The sequence below is a fragment of the Mus caroli genome, unplaced genomic scaffold (genome assembly GCF_978045245.1).
Source record: "Mus caroli unplaced genomic scaffold, Mus_caroli_1 scaffold_1, whole genome shotgun sequence".
NCBI lineage: Eukaryota > Metazoa > Chordata > Mammalia > Rodentia > Muridae > Mus > Mus caroli.
In genome coordinates, this window is record NW_028227256.1 from 17,164,397 (window position 1) to 17,185,856 (window position 21,460).

Consider the following 21,460-nt stretch of genomic DNA (forward strand, 5'->3'; position numbering starts at 1 on the left):
TCTCTAAATCCTTTAACAATATTTACCATGTTGTTTTTATATCTTTGTAAGACTATAGCCCTTTAGGAAATGGCCATGGTGTCTTATAGGACATAGATAACCTATTTTCTCAGTAAACTGACTAACTGCTCACACTGGCCATTCAATAGTCTGTACCTCTCAGTGGAGACTCTTAATGTGCAGTCCACACTGGCATTATAACCAGAAAGCAAAGCCATAGCAACTTGCCATACTTAAAGTCCACAGTCTCAAAAGGGAGCAATTGCCTTCCATTTTAACTAAATTGTATGGCTCCTCAAAGACAGACCCAACCCAGATATCCACAACTGTGAGACAAACAAGAAATCTCCCATCAGTTATGTTTGATTTGTAAGCACTAATCAAGAGTAACTTGGATTATTCTCCTAGTCATAAAACACTTTGGTATATTGCTAACAACACTGGATACTTTATAGGAACTACCCAAGAGTAACATGGCTCACTCTCTGGGCCGAGAATACCTTGGTTTATTGCTAACAACACTGGATGTCCTTTACTTGCTCAATGCTGGCTTAGACCCTCTCATTCCACAACTGCTCTTTCTGATAGCTTTTCTTGCCAAATGAATGACAACTTCCTCCAAGATGCCCTCTTTTTCCTCATGGTATGCGTTGGTTCCAACCCTTATTGTATTCTCCAGGCTTTCTAAGTCACTTTGAGTATTGCCAAGTCTAAATCTACTTTCCTAGTAAACTTTCCTCTCAGTCTCCAGCTCCATGGTTCCTGTTACCATTTGCGCATCTACATATGAAATTTAGCATAGCTATGCAATGAAAGTGATCAAGTTCCTTGATAAATCTATCCTTGCCCCTGTGTGCTAGTTACTTTTTCTCATCTTTGTGACAAAATATCAGTGAAAGGCCACTTAATGGAGTATGAGAGGCCACTTAGAGGCGAACACCGACCAAGTTTATTCTGGCTTATGGCTCTAAGGAATCATTTTCTCTTTACAGGAATGACATAGCAACAGGCAAGGAAGGCATGCGTGGTCCCTGAGAGAGGAGACAATTTTATTACACTGTATTTGCATTGTGGAAAGAGAACTCAATGAAAGCCATGGCTTGCTCACACATTCTTTGTTTTCAGTCCAGGACGCCAATCCATATTGCAGTACCACACACACACTTAAGGTGAATTGCCTGCCTCAATTAATCTAAAGTAAAATTAGATAAGCCACAGATGTGCTCATAGGCAAATCTAATCTAGACAATTAGTCATAGACTTGTCTAAAGGCTGTTGGAATTCAGATAAATCTTCATAGATTCCTGGCAGCTTACAAACGTAGGTTATTCTAGATCTTATCAAGATGATAATGGATTTAAACCACCTAACATGTATCACCTATTTTTATGATGAACACCCCTAGTCTGTGCCAGCATATGTGGAAATATTCTGGTCATCCCCTGCCTCACCTTCCTTTCCCCTGCATAATTGATAAATTCCCAAGTCCTAAAAATTCTAATTTCCCATATAATAAATGTATTTTCCATAGTAATTACCACATTTACTGCTACCATAAAAGTTTATAATTTGAAATCCTAGGGCCAATGTTTACTTTAAATTTTTAATGCGTAGTTCCTTTTAGAAGTAGCTATAGAGTTAGGGGACATGAGTAAATTGCTTATTAGACCCACATTTGTTCCACAGTTTGGATCCCTAGAGTGCAGGGTGTGGAAATACACTTTTGTACTCCCACAACAAGATGGGAGGTAGACAAGAGAATGACTAGAAATTCTCAGGTCATGTAGCCTGGCATATTCAAACAAGGAAACCTGTCTCACATAAGGCAGAAAGCTCAACACCTAAGGGTGACCTCTCACCTCCATACCTGTACCCTAGAGCTTGTACACACCCATATACATACAAACATCAAATACATACACCGGGTAACAATGATAAAAGAAGAAAGTAAAACATCACATGGAAAGTATATGGAGGTTGTACAGGAGAAATACATCATCTCTGCAATAACAATCTCACATTCCTCTGAGAAAGAAATGCATCATGGGTACACATCAAGACATTCTTATCCTGTTCCTCTTACTCTGATCCACAAGGTGTTCAGTAGTTCCAGACTTCTGGGAGACTGAGACAGAATAAAGGAAAGTTGGAAAGGCTGTGATTTTCTAGATGAGGTTAAATGTCAAATAAACGTGGGTTTCGTACCTCATAATCATCAAATCTATCCCCAGCCCATCGAAATTAAGACCCATCTACGCTGGGGAAGTATATCACCCCTTAAACTCAGTGGTTTATGATACTGATATTAATGGACTTTCACAGTGAGGATGTTTCTCAGGTGAGGGAGACTATAAAAGGTTTGAAAACTACTCAATTAAAGAAAACCCTCATTAGTTCCAGCAAGTTAGCAAGCCATAAAGAGTATCAGGGCCTACAGGAGTTGGGATCCCAAGAGAAGAGTCTAAGTGAGCTCTAATTAGCCCAGTGATTGAGTCAGACACAGATTGACAAATTGAAATTAGAGAGATGGAGAAAAATCTATCCCAATGTTATTCTGTCATTATGTTTTTAATGCTCATTTTTGTAACTTGTAAGCAACATAAGTAGCCTCTTTCATATTAAGTAAAATTTCATTTTTTATGGAGAAAAGAAAATAAAGCTCAAATGAAAAGGGCCATCTGTTTCTGGGTTGGCCACTTTAGCAAGGGCACTGATTTATAGTGCATGGTAGGAAAAATGGGCCACTGGTATTCTTTCCTTGGGAAAGCCATGGGAATTCCTTGCCTTCAAGTGTTTCTTCTTACAAACTCAATTCTGTTAGAGACACAGGTCTAAAATACAACAGACACATGTCTGACATTCACTTCATAGATGTACGAAGGTAATGAACAAAAAAGGGCTAAAAATGAGAATACTGAATTTTTAAGATTTATTTTATTTTATATTTTTATGTATGACTGCTCTATCTGCATGCATGTCAGCATGCCAGAAGTGAGCCTCAAATCCCGATAAAGATGGTTGTGAGCCATCATATGGTTGCTGAGAATTGAACTCAGGACCTCTGAAAGAAGAGCCAGTGCTCTCAACCACTGAGCCATCTCTCCAGCCTTGAGACTGAAGTTCTATTCTTCACCTTGGTATAAAAATTTGGGATGATAACACTAGCATGTTCAATAGCATTTCACAATTTATATTAAGCTTGTATCATCTTAAGAGCCACTGAGTTGTCTGCCAGTTCAGCAGTCTTATATATTTTATAAATATAAATATTTCAAATGACTTTACACATACAAATATTTACTACTAATAAAAATGAAAACAAACACAACAAATAAAGTACTAGCCATTGTCCTTGTTTACTGGATTTTTGCACGAAAGATACTTAAGGTAGTAAATTTAGTCAGTACATTTTAGTGATTTGATATATGAAAATTCCACTAATATTCAATATTTTAAAAACAAACTGGAGAAGCAATCCCACTAAAATCAGGGACTAAACAAGGCTTCCCACTTTCTCCCTACCTATTTAATATAGTATTTGAAGTCCTAGCCAGAGACATTTGATAACAAAAGAAGATCAAGGGGATATAAATTAGAAAGGAAGAAGTCAAAATATCACTATTTGCAGATGATATGATAGTATATGTAAGTGACCCTAAAACTACCACCAGAGAACTCCTAAACCTGATAAACAGCTTCAGTGCAGTAGCTGAACATAAAATTAACTCAAACAAATTAGTAAGTATCCTTTCTCTACACAAAGGATAAACAGGATGAGAAAGAAATCAGGGAGACAACACTCTTCCCAATACTCACAAATAATATAAAATATCTTGGCATGACTCTAACTAAGGAAATGAAAGATCTGTATGACAAGAACTTCAAGTCACTGAAGAAAGAAATTGAAGATGATCTCAGAAGATGGAAAGCTCTCCCATGCTCATGGATTGGCAGGATTATTATAGTCAAAATGGCTATCCTGCCAAAAGCAATCTACAGATTCAAAACAATCCCCATCAAAATTCCAAGTCAATTCTTCACTGAGTTAGAAAGGGCAATTTGCAAATTCATCTGGAATAACAAAAAACCTAAGAGAGCAAAAACTATTCTCAACAATAAAAGAACCTCTTCTGGAATCACCATGCCTGACCTCAAACTGTACTACAGAGCAATTGTGATAACAACTGCATGGTAATAGTACAGCAACGGACAAGTAGATCAATGGAATAGAATTGAAGACCTAGAAATGAACCCACACACCTATGGTCACTTGATCTTTGACAAGGGAGCTAAAGCCATCCTGTGGAAAAAAGAAAGCATTTTCAACAAAGACTACTGGCACAACTGGCACAACTATGTAAAAGAATGCGAATTGATCCCTTCTTATCTCCTATAAAAAGCTCAAGTCTAAGTGGATCAAAGAACTCCACATAAAACCAGAGACACTGAAACTTATAGAGGAGAAAGTGGGGAAAAGCCTCAAAGATATGGGCACAGGGGAAAGATTCCTAAGCAGAACACCAATGGTTTATGCTGTAAGTTCAAGAATCGACAAATGAGACCTCACAAAATTTCAAAGCTTCTGTAAGGCAAAAGATACTGACAATAAGACAAAAAGGCCACCAACAGATTGGGAAAGAATTTTTACCAATCCTACATCAGATAAGGGACTAATATCCAATATATATAAAGAGCTCATGAAGCTGAACTCCAGAAATTCTAATAACCCCATTAAAATGGGGTTCAGAGCCAAACAAAGAATTCTCAACTGAGGAATGCCAAAGGGCAGAGAAGCACCTGAAAAAAAAATATTTAACATCCTTAATCATCAGGGAAATGCAAATCAAAACAACCTTGAGATTCTACCTCACACCACTCAGAATGGCTAAGATCAAAAATTCAGGTGACAGCAGATGCTAGAGAGGATGTGGAGAAAGAGGAATATTCCTCCATTGCTGGTGGGATTGCAAGCTTGAAAAACCACTCTGGACATCAGTCTGGCAGTTCCTCAGAAAATTGGACATAGTACTACTGCAAGATCCAGCAATACCTCTCCTGGGCATATACCCAGAATATGTTCCACCTGGTAATAAGGACACATGCTCCGCTATGTTCATAGCAGCCTTATTTATAATAGCCAGAAGCTGGAAAAAACCCAGATGTCTCTCAACAGAAGAATGGATACAGAAAATGTGGTACATTTACACAATAGAGTACGACTCAGCTATTAAAAACAATAAATTTATGAAATTCTTAGGCAAATGGATATATCTGGAGGATATCATCCTGAGTGAGGTAACCAAATCACAAAAGAAGTCACTTGATATGCACTCACTTATTAGTGGCTATTAGAATACCTAGAATACCGAAGATACAATTTGCAAAACACAAGAATATCAAGAAGAAGGAAGACCAACATGCAGATACTTCATCCCTCCTTAGAATAGGGAACAAAATACCAATGGAAGGAGTTACAGAGACAAAGTTTGGAGCTGAGAGGAAAGGATGGACCATCCAGAGACTGACCCAGCAGGGGATCCATCTCATAATCAGCCACCAAACGCAGACACTATTTTATATGCCAGCAATATTATGCTGAAGGGACCCTGGTATAGTTGTCTCTTGTGAGGCTATGCCAGTTCCTGGCAAATACAGAAGTGGATGCTCACAGTCATCTATAGGATGGATCACAGGGCCCCCAATGGAGGAACAAGTGAAAGTACCCAAGGAGCTGAAGGGGTCTGCAACCCTATAGGTGGAACAACAATATGAATTAACCAGTACCCCCAGAGCTCGTATCTCTAGCTGCATATGTAGCAGAAGATGGCTTAGTTGGCCATCATTGGGATTAGAAACCCTTGGTCTTGCAAACTTTATATGCCCCAGTACAGGGGAACTCCAGGGCCAAGAAGTGGGAGTGGGTCAGTAGGGGAACAGGGCGGGGGAAGCGTATAGGGGACTTTTGTGATAGCAATTGAAATGTAAATGAAGAAAATATCTAATAAAAAATTAAAACAAAACAAAACAAAACAAATTGCATAGAGAAAATGTGGAAATAGCTACTAAACAAGTTATACCGTGAATTTATATTTTTTGGAACATACACATAGGTCATGGAAGGTTTTCTAAGTCTTAGTTTCCAAACACTGTTTCATCTTTTGCTTCAGATTTTTATTTGGTTATTTCTATTTGATAATAATGCTGTAAAAAAGATGGTGTGTCAAAAGTATTACTTTGAAAATCATGTTTGTCTATTCTCCCTTTGAAAACCTTGAGGATACCTTTAATCTTCGTGTTCAAAATAAGGCCAAAGAGAAGTGTAAGTGTGGTCTTATCTGGCCTTTATTTTCTGCTTTGAAATGAATGGCTCTACAATTTTTTTTAATCTGCTTATGCCACCATGGTCCTCTCTTCCAAGGAGAGGTTCCCAGCATGAATGAGGAATAGCAGGCACAGAATGAAGGCAAAACACTGCTATCCATCCCAGTTTCAGAGTAACTAATGTTACAACCTGAACTGTTGAAGATTTTTATAAGAAAAGGATGCAAGGCTAAGCATCATAGGTTATGCAAAAAATGAAGAATCCTTTGACCAACTTGTCTCCTAGTGTTCTGAACGTCTGATTCGTACAAGCTAATGGGGTCTATACACAGCCTGCCTACATTAAAAAAAAAAAAAGACAACACACAGCTAGCTCTAAACACCTTTTGAATTAAGTCAGATACATCTGCTCTTAATTAGGTGCGTACACATACACACATGTAAGCACACATAGAGTGGTAGATTAAAGACAGCTGTGGATGCTTCGCTCGTCTTCTCAGTGTAAATCTGAGCTGAACTTTGTGTCTTTCCTAGCAGAATATGAGAGCCAAGACACTCTGAGGCTTTGAGGACTGGTGCAGAAGGATCACCTGTGTAGGTCCCACCTATTTTTTGGACTCATTCTGATGGCAATGGCTTAGGTATTCTTTCTTGGATGCACCACGATGCTATGAAGAAAGGCAAGCAGCTCCACATAGAAACCCTAAGAGGTAAGTATCAGAGCCCTCTTAGCTAGTTTTTGACTGGAAGATAGTGATGCCTTAGGCTGGTAGATAGTGTTGCCTTGGATTGATTGATAGTGACAATTTAGACTAGAAGCCGTAGACTGCTAGTCACATGAGTATTCTTCAAGTTAAGATTTTGGATGAGCAGACCTGACATCATCTGATGACCATGACATGTAAAAGAATCTAAATGGAAGCACTTTATGTCAGGTATTCCTCCACTAAATTGTGAGCAAAATAAAATCTGTAGGCTTAGAATTAAAGAGCTTAGAAGATAATGATAGAATTACAGAACATTCAGAACTAAAAACATTAAGGACTCTGGTAATTCAAGCCTAAATGTCTTTGTCTCCAATTATTTAGTAATCCAGAATGAGTGGATGGTAATCTCAATTCAATGGCCATTTTACACTTCCTAAGTATTACAAGACCAAATGATAAAATCTATTTCAGCTACAGAGACAGTATATATACATATATAAATATATATATATACATATGTGTATATATGTGTGTGTGTATATATATATATATATATATATATAGTACAACAGACCTAAATATTTGATAATACTTTGATAATGTATATGTAAGTCATCCTAAATTGGATGGAGTCTCAGCTAATAAATAGAAGTAAATCAAGAACTTTCGTTCATTCACTCACTCATTTATTGTTGTTTTTTTTTAATTGTATTAGAAGTCAGGGTTATGTGCATGTGAGCACAGATGCCCATGGGAGCCAGAAGCACTGGATCTCCCTGGACCTGGAGTTGCTACTCATTATAAGTGCTAGAAACCCAAACTGAAGTCTCCTCTGTAGGAGTAGTACCTGTTCTTGAATATAAGTCCTTGCTCTATCCCAAAGTAAAACCAAGTCTATAATCACATCATTTTACAGAAATTTCTTCTTTCCGAAATCACTTTCTGATTATGTTCATCTTGTCTCACATCACCACCATCTTACAATGCATTTTAATGTAACCAGAAAATGTCTTAAATGCTGCCATGTTTGAATACCACATGGCTTTGATGAGGTTCTCTACTGGTCAAAGTACTCAAGTTTTGAAAATCAGAACAAACAAAAAGACCATTATAAAAGAAAAAAAATAACAGTACCCCATTCATGTCTTCAAATGAGACTAGTTCAAAGCAAGAGAGGAAATGAAACTTGGAATTCTACCATCACATACACACCAAGAAAGATTCCAGGGATGACAGGACACTGTGTCCATATCCTTCAAAGCAGAATCCTATCTTTTGTGATTGTAACATATTCTCCTCCTACTAAATCTTCACTGTACTCTATTGGGGGGAGGGTGTCTTTCGGTCTGTCTGTCTGTCTTTACCAAGGCTAAGAGCTCTTCTAGAAAACGTTCTGGAAGCATCTTGTATAAATCCTCTCAGGCAAGTTCAGGCCAAGACATGAAGGTTAAAGTTAGGTGGATTGTTTTGTCAAGTAGCCAACTATTTTTTCGAAAGGTTTAAGATTGACATCTTAGGTTCAATAGAACTTGTTCTGGCTTCTTAGGATGTCTAGAATGCATCGAACCAGCTCTTCCAGTACAGATGAGGCAACACAGGTATGTTTGTTTGCAAAAAATGAAAATACATTAAACCACAAGATCAAATTATTCACGATTTCCCCCACTTACTGCATTTGATACCACAGAAAGACATTTATAGCTTTCTCAAAATCCAATGTCTCTGAAGACAGACCACCTTAAGAAAAAATGGCATCATGCTTAAAATAGATAGCATCAGACTAGAGTATAGTGATGCTTTAGACTGGTAGATAGTTTTGCCTTGGACTGGTAGATAGATGGTGATACCTTAGACTGGAAGATAGTGATGCCTTGCACTGGGGTAGTAAAGCCCTGCTTTTATGGAAAAGGATGGGTCTGAGGTCATTCCATGAAATTGATTTCCCAGAAAATGGAAATAGGCAATTTACTCTAAGAATTTTATTGAAAAATTATGCTATTCTATTTGAATAATGATGGGAATGTTCTACACATTTCCTTTATTAATAATTAAAATACACAAAACACCATAAAATTATATTAGAGGTTCAAAAGTATCACTTAAATCTTCCTTACCAGTCACTTTCATTTTGTAAAATCAGCAGTTCCATTAAAATCGTATTATGTAAAAATGGGTTTTTACTGTAATAATAGTTATTACCTATTTAGCTCCCAAGGATGTTGTGAAAATTAAATAATAAGCCATTGGAAAGCAAATACAAAATGTCGCTAATATCAGGGGGCAAGAGTGGCAGCCAGATGGCAAAACGAAAGGGAAAGAGCACCCCAAGTATACCACAAATCACAGCCTTCACCGCCAAATCCATTCCTACAAGCACTCTAAACAGTGGTCCTGTGGACTGATGCTATTTCATTTCTTAGTATTATAATGTAGTCATCTTAGGCCTTGTGTTATATAAATGAGGGCCATTTACACAGTTGCTAAATGTCAGGAATGCAACAGTGAACCCAGGTTTGTCCAATTTGATGGCGCACTCTCTATACACTGAGGAATTTTCCCTTTTCCTAGTGTCTCAAAATAATCATGCTTTAAATTCAGGCCCCATCTTTCACAGCCCATTTCATGTACCTTTTCCTTTAAGATATTCTCCACTATTCACCAAAGACAGTTTGCTTCTGTACACATTATGCTTGTTGTTGTTTGGGATTATTATTATTCATTATATGCTTTATTAACACAGCTTAATGATTGGCAGTCTGAGAGGATGAGCCTAGCTTATTCACTTTTGGCAGCTATGTCCTAAATACATGATGTGCTGTAACCTCACACACAAGGCAAATGATCTTACCAATGGTATAGCATGTTAGGGCCCTATCTAAGCAGCATTTCTGGTTTTTCTAAGAGTAAATATGGTGTGAGGTTAAAAGCATCCAGTTGCTTTGTATTTGTTTTCATTTCTAGTTGAAGGGACAATGTGAATAGTAAATGATGAAATATAATTGTTTTTATGAAGTAGGTTGATTTTCATGAATCAAAGCAGGTAGGTAGAGTAACTTAAAAAGTAAGGGAAATACAATCAAGAAAGCTAGGTACAGGCCTCAGTGGCAAAGAAGTTACCTTGAATGCACAAAGCTCTGGGTTTGAGTTCCAGTGATATATATATATATATATATATATATATATATATATATATATATGTATGTATATATATATATATATACATATACATATTCCTCTTTGTGTGTGTGCTTGTGCGCATATGTTGTATGTACATTCATATTTATAAGTATACATATAAACATGTGTGTATGAGGGGAGAAAGAGAGGAAGAGAGAGGGAGAGAGGGGAGAAATATGAGTGTATCCAATGCTAGCTTCCTTCCCTACCTTCTTTCCTCACTGCCTTGGTAGAATCTGAGTAGATTACTTCCCATAGCCACATCCCAGACTTCTCATTTGTGAAATGATAGATAATAACAGGATCTACTTACAAAGCAGTTGTGAGAACATGTGAAAAAGTCCCCATTTGGCAGCATAGTAGGTAACACAGACCAAGCTCTATCATCAGAAAAAAATATTAATCATTCACATTTCTTAGGAATCTATTCAAAGGATAAGAAATTGATTCTCACTGCCTTGCAGCCTGTACTGGCTATTTTTGTGTCAACTTGACACAGCTGGAGTTATCACAGAGAAAGGAGCTTCAGTTGAGGAAATGCCTCCATGAGATCCAACTGTAAGGCATTTTCTCAATTAGTGATCAAGGGGGAAAGGCCCCTTGTGGGTGGGACCATCCCTGGGCTGGTAGTCTTGGGTTCTATAAGAGAGCAGGCTGAGCAAGCCAGGGGAGGCAAGCCAGTAAAGAACATCCCTCCATGGCCTCTGCATCAGCTTCTGCTCCCTGACCTGTCTGAGTTCCAGTCCTGACTTCCTTTGGTGATGAACAGCAGCATGGAAGTGTAAGCCGAATAAACCCTTTCCTCCCCAACTTGCTTCTTGGTCATGATGTTTGTGCAGGAATAGAAACCCTGACTAAGACACAGCCTCAAAGTTGTAATGGGTCAAACCTTTCCACCTCAAAGATTTGCTTTTGCTGTTAAATTTCCCAGGCAACAGTAAGCTCACCCAAGTTCTTCATCCAAGCACCATTTAGTATCAGACTTGAGCCAGACTCAGTTGAACACACTTGCATCAATGAAGGTTGGGAACTAAGAGAGCAAAACCAGTCACAAAAGGGTGAAGAGGCAAATCTACAGGGAGACAGAGGAGGCAGATTCAACAGGAAGACCCATCCAAGGTGAGATTATCAAGAAATATTTGTCAAACAAAACAACAAAGCAACTTCTATCTCATGGCCAACAATGAGTGGCACAAATGGATTTAAATGTTGGCCACTATGAGGCCATTTGTTGCCATCAAAAGAGGCTTGCACAAGAGAGGAAAAACAGAATGGGTAAAGAACAAGGGCTTTGTCACATGTTCTGTAGCTCCTTTTTCTTGCTTCTTTTTCACTTGAATGCTAAATATAACAAACACTGAGTATGTTTCACAGTCCCCCTCCATTGGTTCTCAAAGCACCACTGGGTGGATTAAAAGATGCCTTATATGTATCCTCTACCTACAGCTGTGTTCCCCGTCCTCCCTTCCCCCACAGCTTCGATCTCACATGTTGGAGCAGCTTTATGGACAATCCAGGCCCACCATCCTGAACTAATTGTGATCACAGGGCTGCAGGGTAAGGGAGAACAGTAGACACCCAGGCATCGGAGTACACCCTAGACACAGCTTGCAATGTTAAGCAAGATGGTTGAGATGGCTGCTTGTTCAGCATCAAAGCTCCAAGAGATTCTAAAAGCTTGGCTACTTTCAAAAGCTTCGCTAGCTTCCTGAGTGGAGACAGGGAAATCTCTAGCTTCATTGGGGGGGGGGGGGACAGAGCCTGAGGCAAATCCGCTGGCTAGATTCATCAAAGACATGACTGAGGGAGAACAGATCCCACCCCACCCCCTTTGGAGTATGGGAATGACTCACAAGCCTATTTATTCAAAAAGTTACATTCTCCATTGAAGAGAGAGGTGGATAATGGAGAAATTGCAACATTTCAAGTTTGCATGAGACATCTCATATGTCCCATCATTCATCTTTCTATTCAATTACAAAGACATCAAAAAAGGCTGCAAAGTTATCCATCCCATCCGGTATTTTCCTTGTTTGTTGTTGTTGTTTTGCTTTGTTTTTTTGTTTTTGTTTTGCTTTGGGTGGGGTTGGCTCTGCTAGTGTAAACAGCGTGAATAATATATCCACTCTGTTCTTTACCCTTTGTCCTTGCAAAGGGAAAGGAAATACACTCTACTGCTTAAAAATAAGGACTTAAAATCAAATTGTTTGGGTTCACATCCCTACTCCTATGAATTGCAATTTGTGCAATTCTGACCACATTACTAAGCTGTCTGTCTGTAAAAATGTGGGACAATAGCATTACTCTATTTACAAAGTCCTTGGGAAGCTTAACCGAGTACATAAAGAACAGCTCCTGGTATATTGTTAGTGCTCAGTAAATGTCTGACATTATTATTGATTCACAGGTAGACAAATGTTCTTTCTCCATTGCAGATCTTTTGTTTACTGTAACCATGAGATAGTCATATTGACCACAAATGGAATTTGGTTTTGTGGTGCTCAATAAAAATTGATCTATGAAGAGTATTTTATTTTAAGTCTAAGGAGATTACTTGGGACTTTAATAGACTCTAAGGGAAATGAATGTTTTAAATATGGGTGTGCTTTGCTGTATTCCTAAAATTATCTTTTTTCTGCATCTGTTCTCTCCCATTGATTCAAGTCTTTTAAAGCTAATATTAGTCAGTGTAGGTGATATACAAAGGAAACAATTTCAAAAGTGAAGACAATCATCAGAACAGGAGAAAATATGTGCCAAGCATTCACATGACTAGGGATTAATATGTAGAATATACAGGGAGTACAAGAGTTGGAGATGTAGCTTCATGGTTGAGGGCTTGGCTAGTATATAAAAAGTCCTTAATTCAATCCCTAGAACAAAAATAAATAATTTAATTCAACACCAGAAGAACAAATAATCTAATCAACAAATAAATAAATTTGATTGACAGTTCTCAAAGAAGAAAGTATAACTCCAATGCATACACGAAAAGTACTCAATGTCCTCAGCTATAAAGGAAATAAAAATCAAAACTACATTGAAGATCCCATCATAGCTAAGCAGATTGGCTACTAGTATGAAAAAAAAAATGACAGTAAATGCTGGCAAGGATATTAGAGGGAGAGAAAGCTCACTTACTATTAGTAGGAACAAAAACTGATCCAGCCACAATATATATATGATATAGAGGTTCCTCAAAAAACTCAGAATGATTCTTCTCCCAGGTTACCCTCCCCAATGGGTCATAAAAATAAGAAGCTACTTATTTCTATCTGTGTTCCTATCTTGCATTACATCATTCAATCTTATCCCCCATCAGACTTGGTTTAGTTTGGTCCATCGGTTTCCCTGCCTGGCTGGTTTCACTCACTGGGTAAAATCAAGACATCATCACCGGGTCCTGGGATGGTGTGGTTGTATCCTCCCCAGCCTTTTTCAACATCTTGCCAAGTTTCAGGAAGAGACCATCTTGAAGCTGATTCAGGTACTGATGTAGAAGCTGGAATACACAGGAAATATAGAGTTAAAACTATGAAAACCAAAGACATTGTGACAAGTTCAAGATTCTCTTTTTATTTTAAGACTGGTATCTTCACCTCTCAAATTAGCTGGCTTGAATATTAGAAATCTAGAAAATATTTATGGCAAGCAAGAAAGTTACTTCCAAGCCCTTACACTTCTGAGAAAATATATTCCAAGCTTATTAAACATTTGCATTCTGCTTCATTATAATATTATATATGCTTATTATGTATTATTTTGAATATTCTAATAAAGAAAAGACAATAATTGCCCAGAACCTCACCACATAATGATTACAACAATCAACCTTTTATTTGTATTTCCTTCCATAATATCTTAGTGTTATTATATAATGAAATTATATCAGATTCAGTTCTATTTAGTTAGCTTAGTTATTTTTCTTATGTATTTTCTAATGACACTAAAACTCTATAAACTCAATTTTAGTGATTACACAATATTCTATCATACTAGAAATCCATTATTGTCTTACTCTGTAACATTTAACATGTAGAGTCTTTCTAACAGTAAACAATGTGATTTGAGCAATTTCTATGCAAAGCTAACAATAGTCCTGATGATGTTCTTAAATTGGACTCTTTCTTGGAATGGCTGAGTGAGAGTATGTTGTTCTCACAGCTTCTGGCGTACATGAATGGCAGGATCATGAACTGGACACTTCTTGTGATGGTAATGTATGCATTGATAATGTTTCCTTAATAATTCTGTTCCTGATCAATAGCATTTTACTAGCACCATGATCATGGAATTGATGATCACTAACCACTTCCTAAAGAGACTTCTAGAACCACACTGTGAACCCTGCCATGATGAGCTACATTTGCCTGCCCTTTTCTGCTTTGTTTTTATTGTTGTTGGACCCCCCAAAGGGAGACCCTCACTCAAGTCTCAGGGATCGAGAGCCCAGAAAGCCACAACAGTTAAGCTTGCTGCAAACACAGGAGGTTTTAATGGCACACAAACCAGCATGCTGAGGTCGAGACCCATACACCACATAGGGGTAGAGGAGTCTGACCCCAACCCTATTTTCCAGCAGGCTTATAAAGGCAAAAAACAGAACCTAGGGGGAGGATCGGAGAGGAAATAGGGGAAATCTAGGGGCGGATATTTACTTTAAGGCACCTGGGACATTGAAACATTTTGTGGTTGTTTTTTTCTAAAAGTTCCGGGGAATTAGGCCATCTGGCCGGGGGCTGGGGCCCATGTTCTCAGGGCAGTCATTATTTTATTCTTTTACTCTTTATTGTGTTTGTTGTTTTCCCCTATGATATGAGTAGTTCAGCTAGGGGCCAGGAAGACTGCCTCAAAAAGGCAAGAGAAAATGCTACCCCTTGACAGGGTGAAGAGAACCTCTTTCATTAGTGGTTAATTTCACAGCCATAAATAATGATTTAGAAAAAAAAAAAAAGGAGTTCTTGATTTGGTAGAAGTCCCAAATGAATAATGAAAACAAACAAAACAAAACAAAAAACAAAACTTCCAAGCTAATTAATAAGATGGTCAGTGAATACTGGAAAAATAAAAGCATGCATCCCGATTGATAATTGCTTTCTTAAAGAATTCCCAGCCAAGGAAGGAAGCAGAGTTTGGCCAGGAGAAGCTTCCTGAAGGAAGGATTAGCTGACCAGAATTTCAAAGGTTTAAAGGTTCTATAGGTAAAGTGGGGTAAAGTCAAGGCCCTTGCCTCCACATGTTGAAATGTGCATGTGCATATGCAAAGCTGAGAAATGAAATGTCTGTTGGGGAGTCAAATGAAGTTTGGTAAAACAGAGCTAGGGCAAATGATGAGTCTGGAAGACTTTCTTAAGTAGTCAGGGAGTAAAATACTATGAGGACAGAGGAGCCAAAGATTTCAAGACTAGTGGGCTAGCTGTTGATGAGTTCTATCAATGTCTAATGAATTGAGAAGATGGTATTTTGGGTAATGTTGAGATATCCAGACGGAGATATACACCAAGCTGATGGATGTGATTCTGAAAACTAAGAGATACCACTAAGCAAGAAGAGTGGTTTTGTTCATCATCTGCCATTGGTCATACTTGAGTCTTTGAAAATGAATATGATATCACCAGGCATGTCACCAAGAATTAACAAAACGCCTGTGATGTCACATGCATGGGAATAACCTCCTGGTTTTTCTGAGTGTCCAAATCTATAGCAGTGATGGTCTAATTTGATCTCCAGAATAACTCCAAAGCAAACAGTATGGTCATGCTGAAATCATAGGCACATAAATACAACACACAGCACAGGAATAAGGTGCTTCTTAGAACATTCCTATTGCCAAAAGAGTCTTTAGAATAGTTCATAAATGCTAACACTGTAATACCTTCAGAATAATGCTTTCTGTGTGTTATACCTCCTTCTATTTATGGCCTATATAGTCCAAAAGAACAGGCCAAAGGGCATTTGTTGGAATAACCACTAACTAGTACACAGAGACCAGGCATGGTTTTTGATGTTCTATACACAGGAATGTATCCAATGGATAATGATGAGGCTCTTTAGAATGTCATGAATTCTCAAAATAAACAAAGGAGAACAGAAAAACTGTTGCTTCAATTCTATGACAGATGGTAGAAAAAAATCACCCCTCACTGCTGCCACTCTCTTCTAGTTTATAGAAGAGCTAGATGTTTTTTTTTTTTAATTTAGCAATCCAGATCTTCCAGTGACTATCATATACAAATCCATCATTCTATTCCATCCTGCCTTAAGAACATGTTTCAGTTTCTTGTTACTTACTAAATCTCTATGTAGCTAATATTGCACCAAAATTCTGAGTTTTTGTTTTATTTTGTTTTGGGGTTTTTTGTTTTTGTTTTTTTAGTATTCAGCAACATACTGCTTATCTTTTCCTGGGACCTTGTGCAATAGAATGAGTTCAAGATGAGATCTTGTTAACAGTAAAATTCTCTAAGAGAGAGTATTAGAAGCTAACTCTTGAGTTTGGCTATCAGGGAATGTGTGATCAAGATAAGACCCTCATCAGAGAAGTTTCTTCTTATGGTAGATGTCAGACACACACTAGTACACACAAGTACACACTATGCAGAAAGCAAAAGACTTTGAAGGACTCAGGCTAAATGGAATGCCTTTATCAAACCCTTCCACTCAAGGATCAGGGATCTGTGCAGAAAGAGGAGGAAGAAAGATTGTAAGAGCCAGAGGTGGTAGACAACTCCAAGGGAAGAGCATCTTCCAGGTACAATAGGACTGACCTACATATGAACTCACAGACTGTGACAGCACACACTCTTGTGTGTGCTGGACATGTTTAAACCAAATAAACTCTCAGCAGTGAAAAAAGGAGGTGGACACAAACTCCAACCTCTTAGCAGGAAGCTATTTGTGATCAATACCCACTGAAAAATGGAAAATACATTTTCTCCAAAGGAGTGTCACTAGGTGTATCAACCACATGCCAATGTAAGTCCCATGACCAGAAGTAATTAAATAGATACAATACAAACTTCATATCTTCCTCTTTCCCTTCCCTCCCTTTCTCCTTCCCTCTCTCCCTCCCCCTCTTTTCTCTCTTTCTCTCTATTCCTCCCTCTCCCTCCTTCCTTCTTTCTCTCCCTCTCTACCTCCCTGCCCAATCTCAATGTATACTTTTGGTTTGATTATGTTTTGGGACATTTTAGCCTCCTGAAAGGGAGTGAGGGAGAAATAAAGTGAGGATCCAAAAGGGAGGGAGGGAAAATGAAGTTGGATGGGTGGGGAGATGTGGGAAGAATTGTGGGGGTGGGGAAGAATATGATCAAAATATATAGCATGAAAAAAGTGTTAAATAGAAAAAGAGTGGTCCCAGTGTAGTTGTTGAAGTAGAATCCATATTACAGGGGACTGGGGGACACACTAGAGGTAAAGAAAGGTAGAGGTCAGGACTAGGCATCCTAAAGCTCATTGCATTTATCACTAGAGACTGTCTTTTGTCTTCTCCCAAACCTTTAGATCATATTTGATGAGGACCATCATTTGAATCCTCATCTTACTTCCCTATAAAAATGGGTTCGACAGCAGCAGCCCAAATTTGACATGGTCTCGCATAATATATATCAGGCAAATATTGCATCTACTTAACACTTCATTAATTTCATCCCAATTTCTGTAGCTCTGCATGGAGGAAGCTGATCTTTTGAGAAGCTTCCATGACCAATAACAGCAGAAAGGAGATTTAAATTGATTTCTTGGCATAAGACTAGAAATTTCTTGTCCATAATATCCTCAAAATAACCACCACAATTCTGTGCACCCAGCAGACTCTCTATTAGTGTGTCAATGGAGGGATTCTTAACAGCAAATTAATAAAAGTTTTAACTGCATTACATACTTATATTGAACCTTGTAATGAATCAACACATATAAAACTTCATTAATCATATACCTTTGTCTATGGAAAACTAGTGTTGATAGTACAATAATTAATTGTATTGATTTCTACAGAATGGTTTATTAAATAAAATGTACGTTCACATCTTAAATTTACTATTAGACTTTATATTCTATATCATGGAAGTCAAGGCACTCCTAGCAATCCTCTCATATGAAATATATTAGGTATACTGATTCTGTGCTTTCTTATACATAATAATGCTTTTCTGTCCTAATTTGTTTAAGAGCAGAAAACTGGTTATAGAGTTTAATTTCATGTGTAAATTAACCTATATCTACCTAAATAATATAAGTAAGTATATTAGGGGCAACATGGCATAGCAAAAGGAATACAGGACTGAGTTCAGATATATGAGGTCTTACCTAGGCTCAACCATTGACTGCTGATATGACAACATGAACTGTTTAATCTCTCAGCATCCCATGTAGTCCCAGATACCCTAGAGGACCCTGGCACAAGACAGCATTTCCAAATGGTATGAACCTATCAGATAAAGACTTGCAAAATTTTGTGGAATTTGGGGACAGGATTTTCAGAAAGAAAAGAATTTGGTGACACTTTTTTTCCCCTTGGTAATAGTTAATTAAAAGGAAAGCAAATTAATTACTTTTTTATTTATTTGACATCCTCTGGAGACAATAAGGCATCATAAAGTTAAGAGCCATTATTTTTTGCTCACCATTGTTAAACACACACACACTAAACACTGCACACACACACACACACACACACACACACACTACACACACACACACTACACACACACACACACACACACACACACACACATGCCATATAGACGGGCAATCAATCAAACAGGAATTTTGAAGCACCTAATGGAATATAGGTGGAAAGTGTAAAGAATTAAATGCATTCATAGCATCATAGCATGGAAACTACTGTGAAGTCGGTCTTAGCTGCACTCGTCATAGCACAAAAAGCATGGAGCAGAAACCCAAAGTCCTTCTCTTAATTTAGTGCAGTAACTTTACCTCGTCTACTTTTTAATTGAAATGGAAGAATTTGAATGGTTTTGATGAGTGTGACTCTTGTCTGACATAACACAAATATTCCCCTGAAAATCAAAGGGAAACCCAGCCTTTGAAAGGCTTTATCCCTCCTGCAAATGTACAGTTAAACTGGCTCACAGTAAACAAAAACAAACTAAGACATACATTAAAAGGTGGTTATGAGATGTTTAGTCTTGGAGAATTCGGCTTCTTTTGAGTTAGCAGGATCTCACAGAACCATCTGACTTCTGGGGAGGGTTTGTTTATCCTGATTTCCTAAAATTACCAGGAACAATTAAAGTTTAGAGATACCCTGGATTTTTCTCTCCATTTGGAGGGAGCCTAATGGCCCATCTGTAGATCTGGAGTCCTGTGTGCACATATGGCTCATAATTTATGAGATGTGCTTATTTACATGTTACAATTCTTACTTTCTATTGCTTTGAAAACTAAATGCATCCTTATATCTTCCCTTGACATGCAGACATATATTAATTGGAGGACAACACAGCAGAGAGCTGTCAGGTGCAAAAGCAGGAGAGCTGATGCTTGCCTGGTTATAAACAAAGAAGTGGAGGGCTATATAGAACCAATGGCGCACATTTTGCTCTGCTGGACATTCTCTTCAGTGTTTACACTCACCTGAAACACTTGGAGGTACACCAGGCTTCAGTTGGAGAAATACCTTAACTTGACCTTCACCTGAAACTTAACATTAAAAAAAAAAAGAGTGTGACATAAGATACTACATACAGGCAAGAATGATGGTGTTGCATTTTATTTTTCATACACACCCCCAAAAGAACAGAAATGAAATAAAAGGACTTCTTGCTAATTAATTGAACACTTGATTTCTACCATTTCATTTAGTTTGATTTGGGTTGATTACACGTAATTGCAGAGAGGTTCACATAAGCCGTGTGGGAGGAAAATACTTTAGTCATGTGCTCTGTGGAGACCACTGGTGTCCAGCAGGCATGCCCCATCTTCTATATCCACAGTTTGGTGGGCTCGGTTGTCTCACATGTGTCCTTTTCACCAACAGAGTTTAGATCACCCATGAAATGTATTTGCTTTACCTTTTTGCCAAACAAATTGTCCTTTTAATGAAGGTTTTTTTTTCTCCCTCACCCTACTCCCCCCTTTCTCCTCCCTTCTTCTAAACCAACTAAGCACATTTAAAAGGCCTGGGGTTCATTAATTTTAAGTGTTCAATAAATTAGTGGAAATAATCAAAAGGCCTGATTCTTTCTGATAATGACAATTTGATGTCTGTATAAACCAGTAGATTAAGCTGGGAACATATGCTCCTTTGACAAGAGAGGTTGCTATAATTAAATAGTGAATGCATCTACAAGGTGCTCTCATGCCTGATTAATTAGTAATCAGGTGCACGAACTCTATCTTTCTAGTAACACCTTGTCTCTTATTGGTTAATTACCTTTCTGCCTTATACACTGTCATGCAAACCAGCCTCTCCCATCACTGGAGGACCTAATGCAGATGCAGGCTGCAGCCTCAGGGTCTTGGTCAAATTCATGCTCTCTGTGATTGTTTTACTAGGACCCTAAACTCTTTCTTCCATCACAGATGGGACAGAACAAATGTCATTCTTTTTCATTAGATTAGAACATTAGGGAGAAAATTACTCAAGAGACCTAAGAAGAGATCTCTCTGGTTCTTCTACTCAGGTTTTCTTCCTTTTCTCGTGATGTTCAATTATAAAATACATTGGTTTTCTCTTTATATCATCACATCTAAAACCAGGTACATTGGCCAACATACTCTTGATATGTTCCTTCTGTGTGTGTATATACATATGTGCATGTATTCGTGTATATGGAGTGGGCAATGCATTCATAAGTATATCAATGCATGTGTAGAAGACAGACATAGCCTCAAGTACTCATTCTCACTTTGTGTATTGTTTAATACAAGGAATCTTGAATAAAGCTGCATAGGTCATGCTAACTAGCCTATGAACGTTTGGGGAATTCTGCCTCTCCCTGCCATCTTACCACATGAACCCTGGGAGGTATAACATAAACATGTACTATCTGTCTGGTTTTTATTCTGCTTCTGCAGATTTACACTTGGTCTTTAAGCTTGGATGTCCAGAGTTTTATGCACTGAGCCGTCTCCCTAGGCTAAAATCTTCCTCTGAATGAGCATTTCTATGACCTTCCATAAATTATAATTTACTTCTTGTATATTCACGCATTCATCTTCCCACATTCTACCCCCCCCCCATTAATGGAGCTGGACAGTACTTCATTGGTTAAAAGCACTAACTTCTCTTT

At 38.0% G+C, this 21,460-nt stretch overlaps 1 protein-coding gene across 3 annotated transcripts in view; it reads right to left on the reverse strand.

Annotated features, from left to right (window-relative positions):
- The window catches only part of Pkhd1 (PKHD1 ciliary IPT domain containing fibrocystin/polyductin), a 544,477-nt gene that overhangs the window by 203,414 nt on the left and 319,603 nt on the right, over nt 1-21,460 (reverse strand). For all 3 annotated transcript variants that reach the window (XM_029477026.2, XM_021159032.3, XM_085835877.1), the window contains exons 51-52: nt 19,803-19,868; nt 13,579-13,707 (exon numbers count right to left, since the gene is read on the reverse strand). In XM_029477026.2, coding sequence (XP_029332886.1) covers nt 13,579-13,707; nt 19,803-19,868 — 195 coding nt within the window. The remainder of the gene's footprint in view (nt 1-13,578; nt 13,708-19,802; nt 19,869-21,460) is intronic.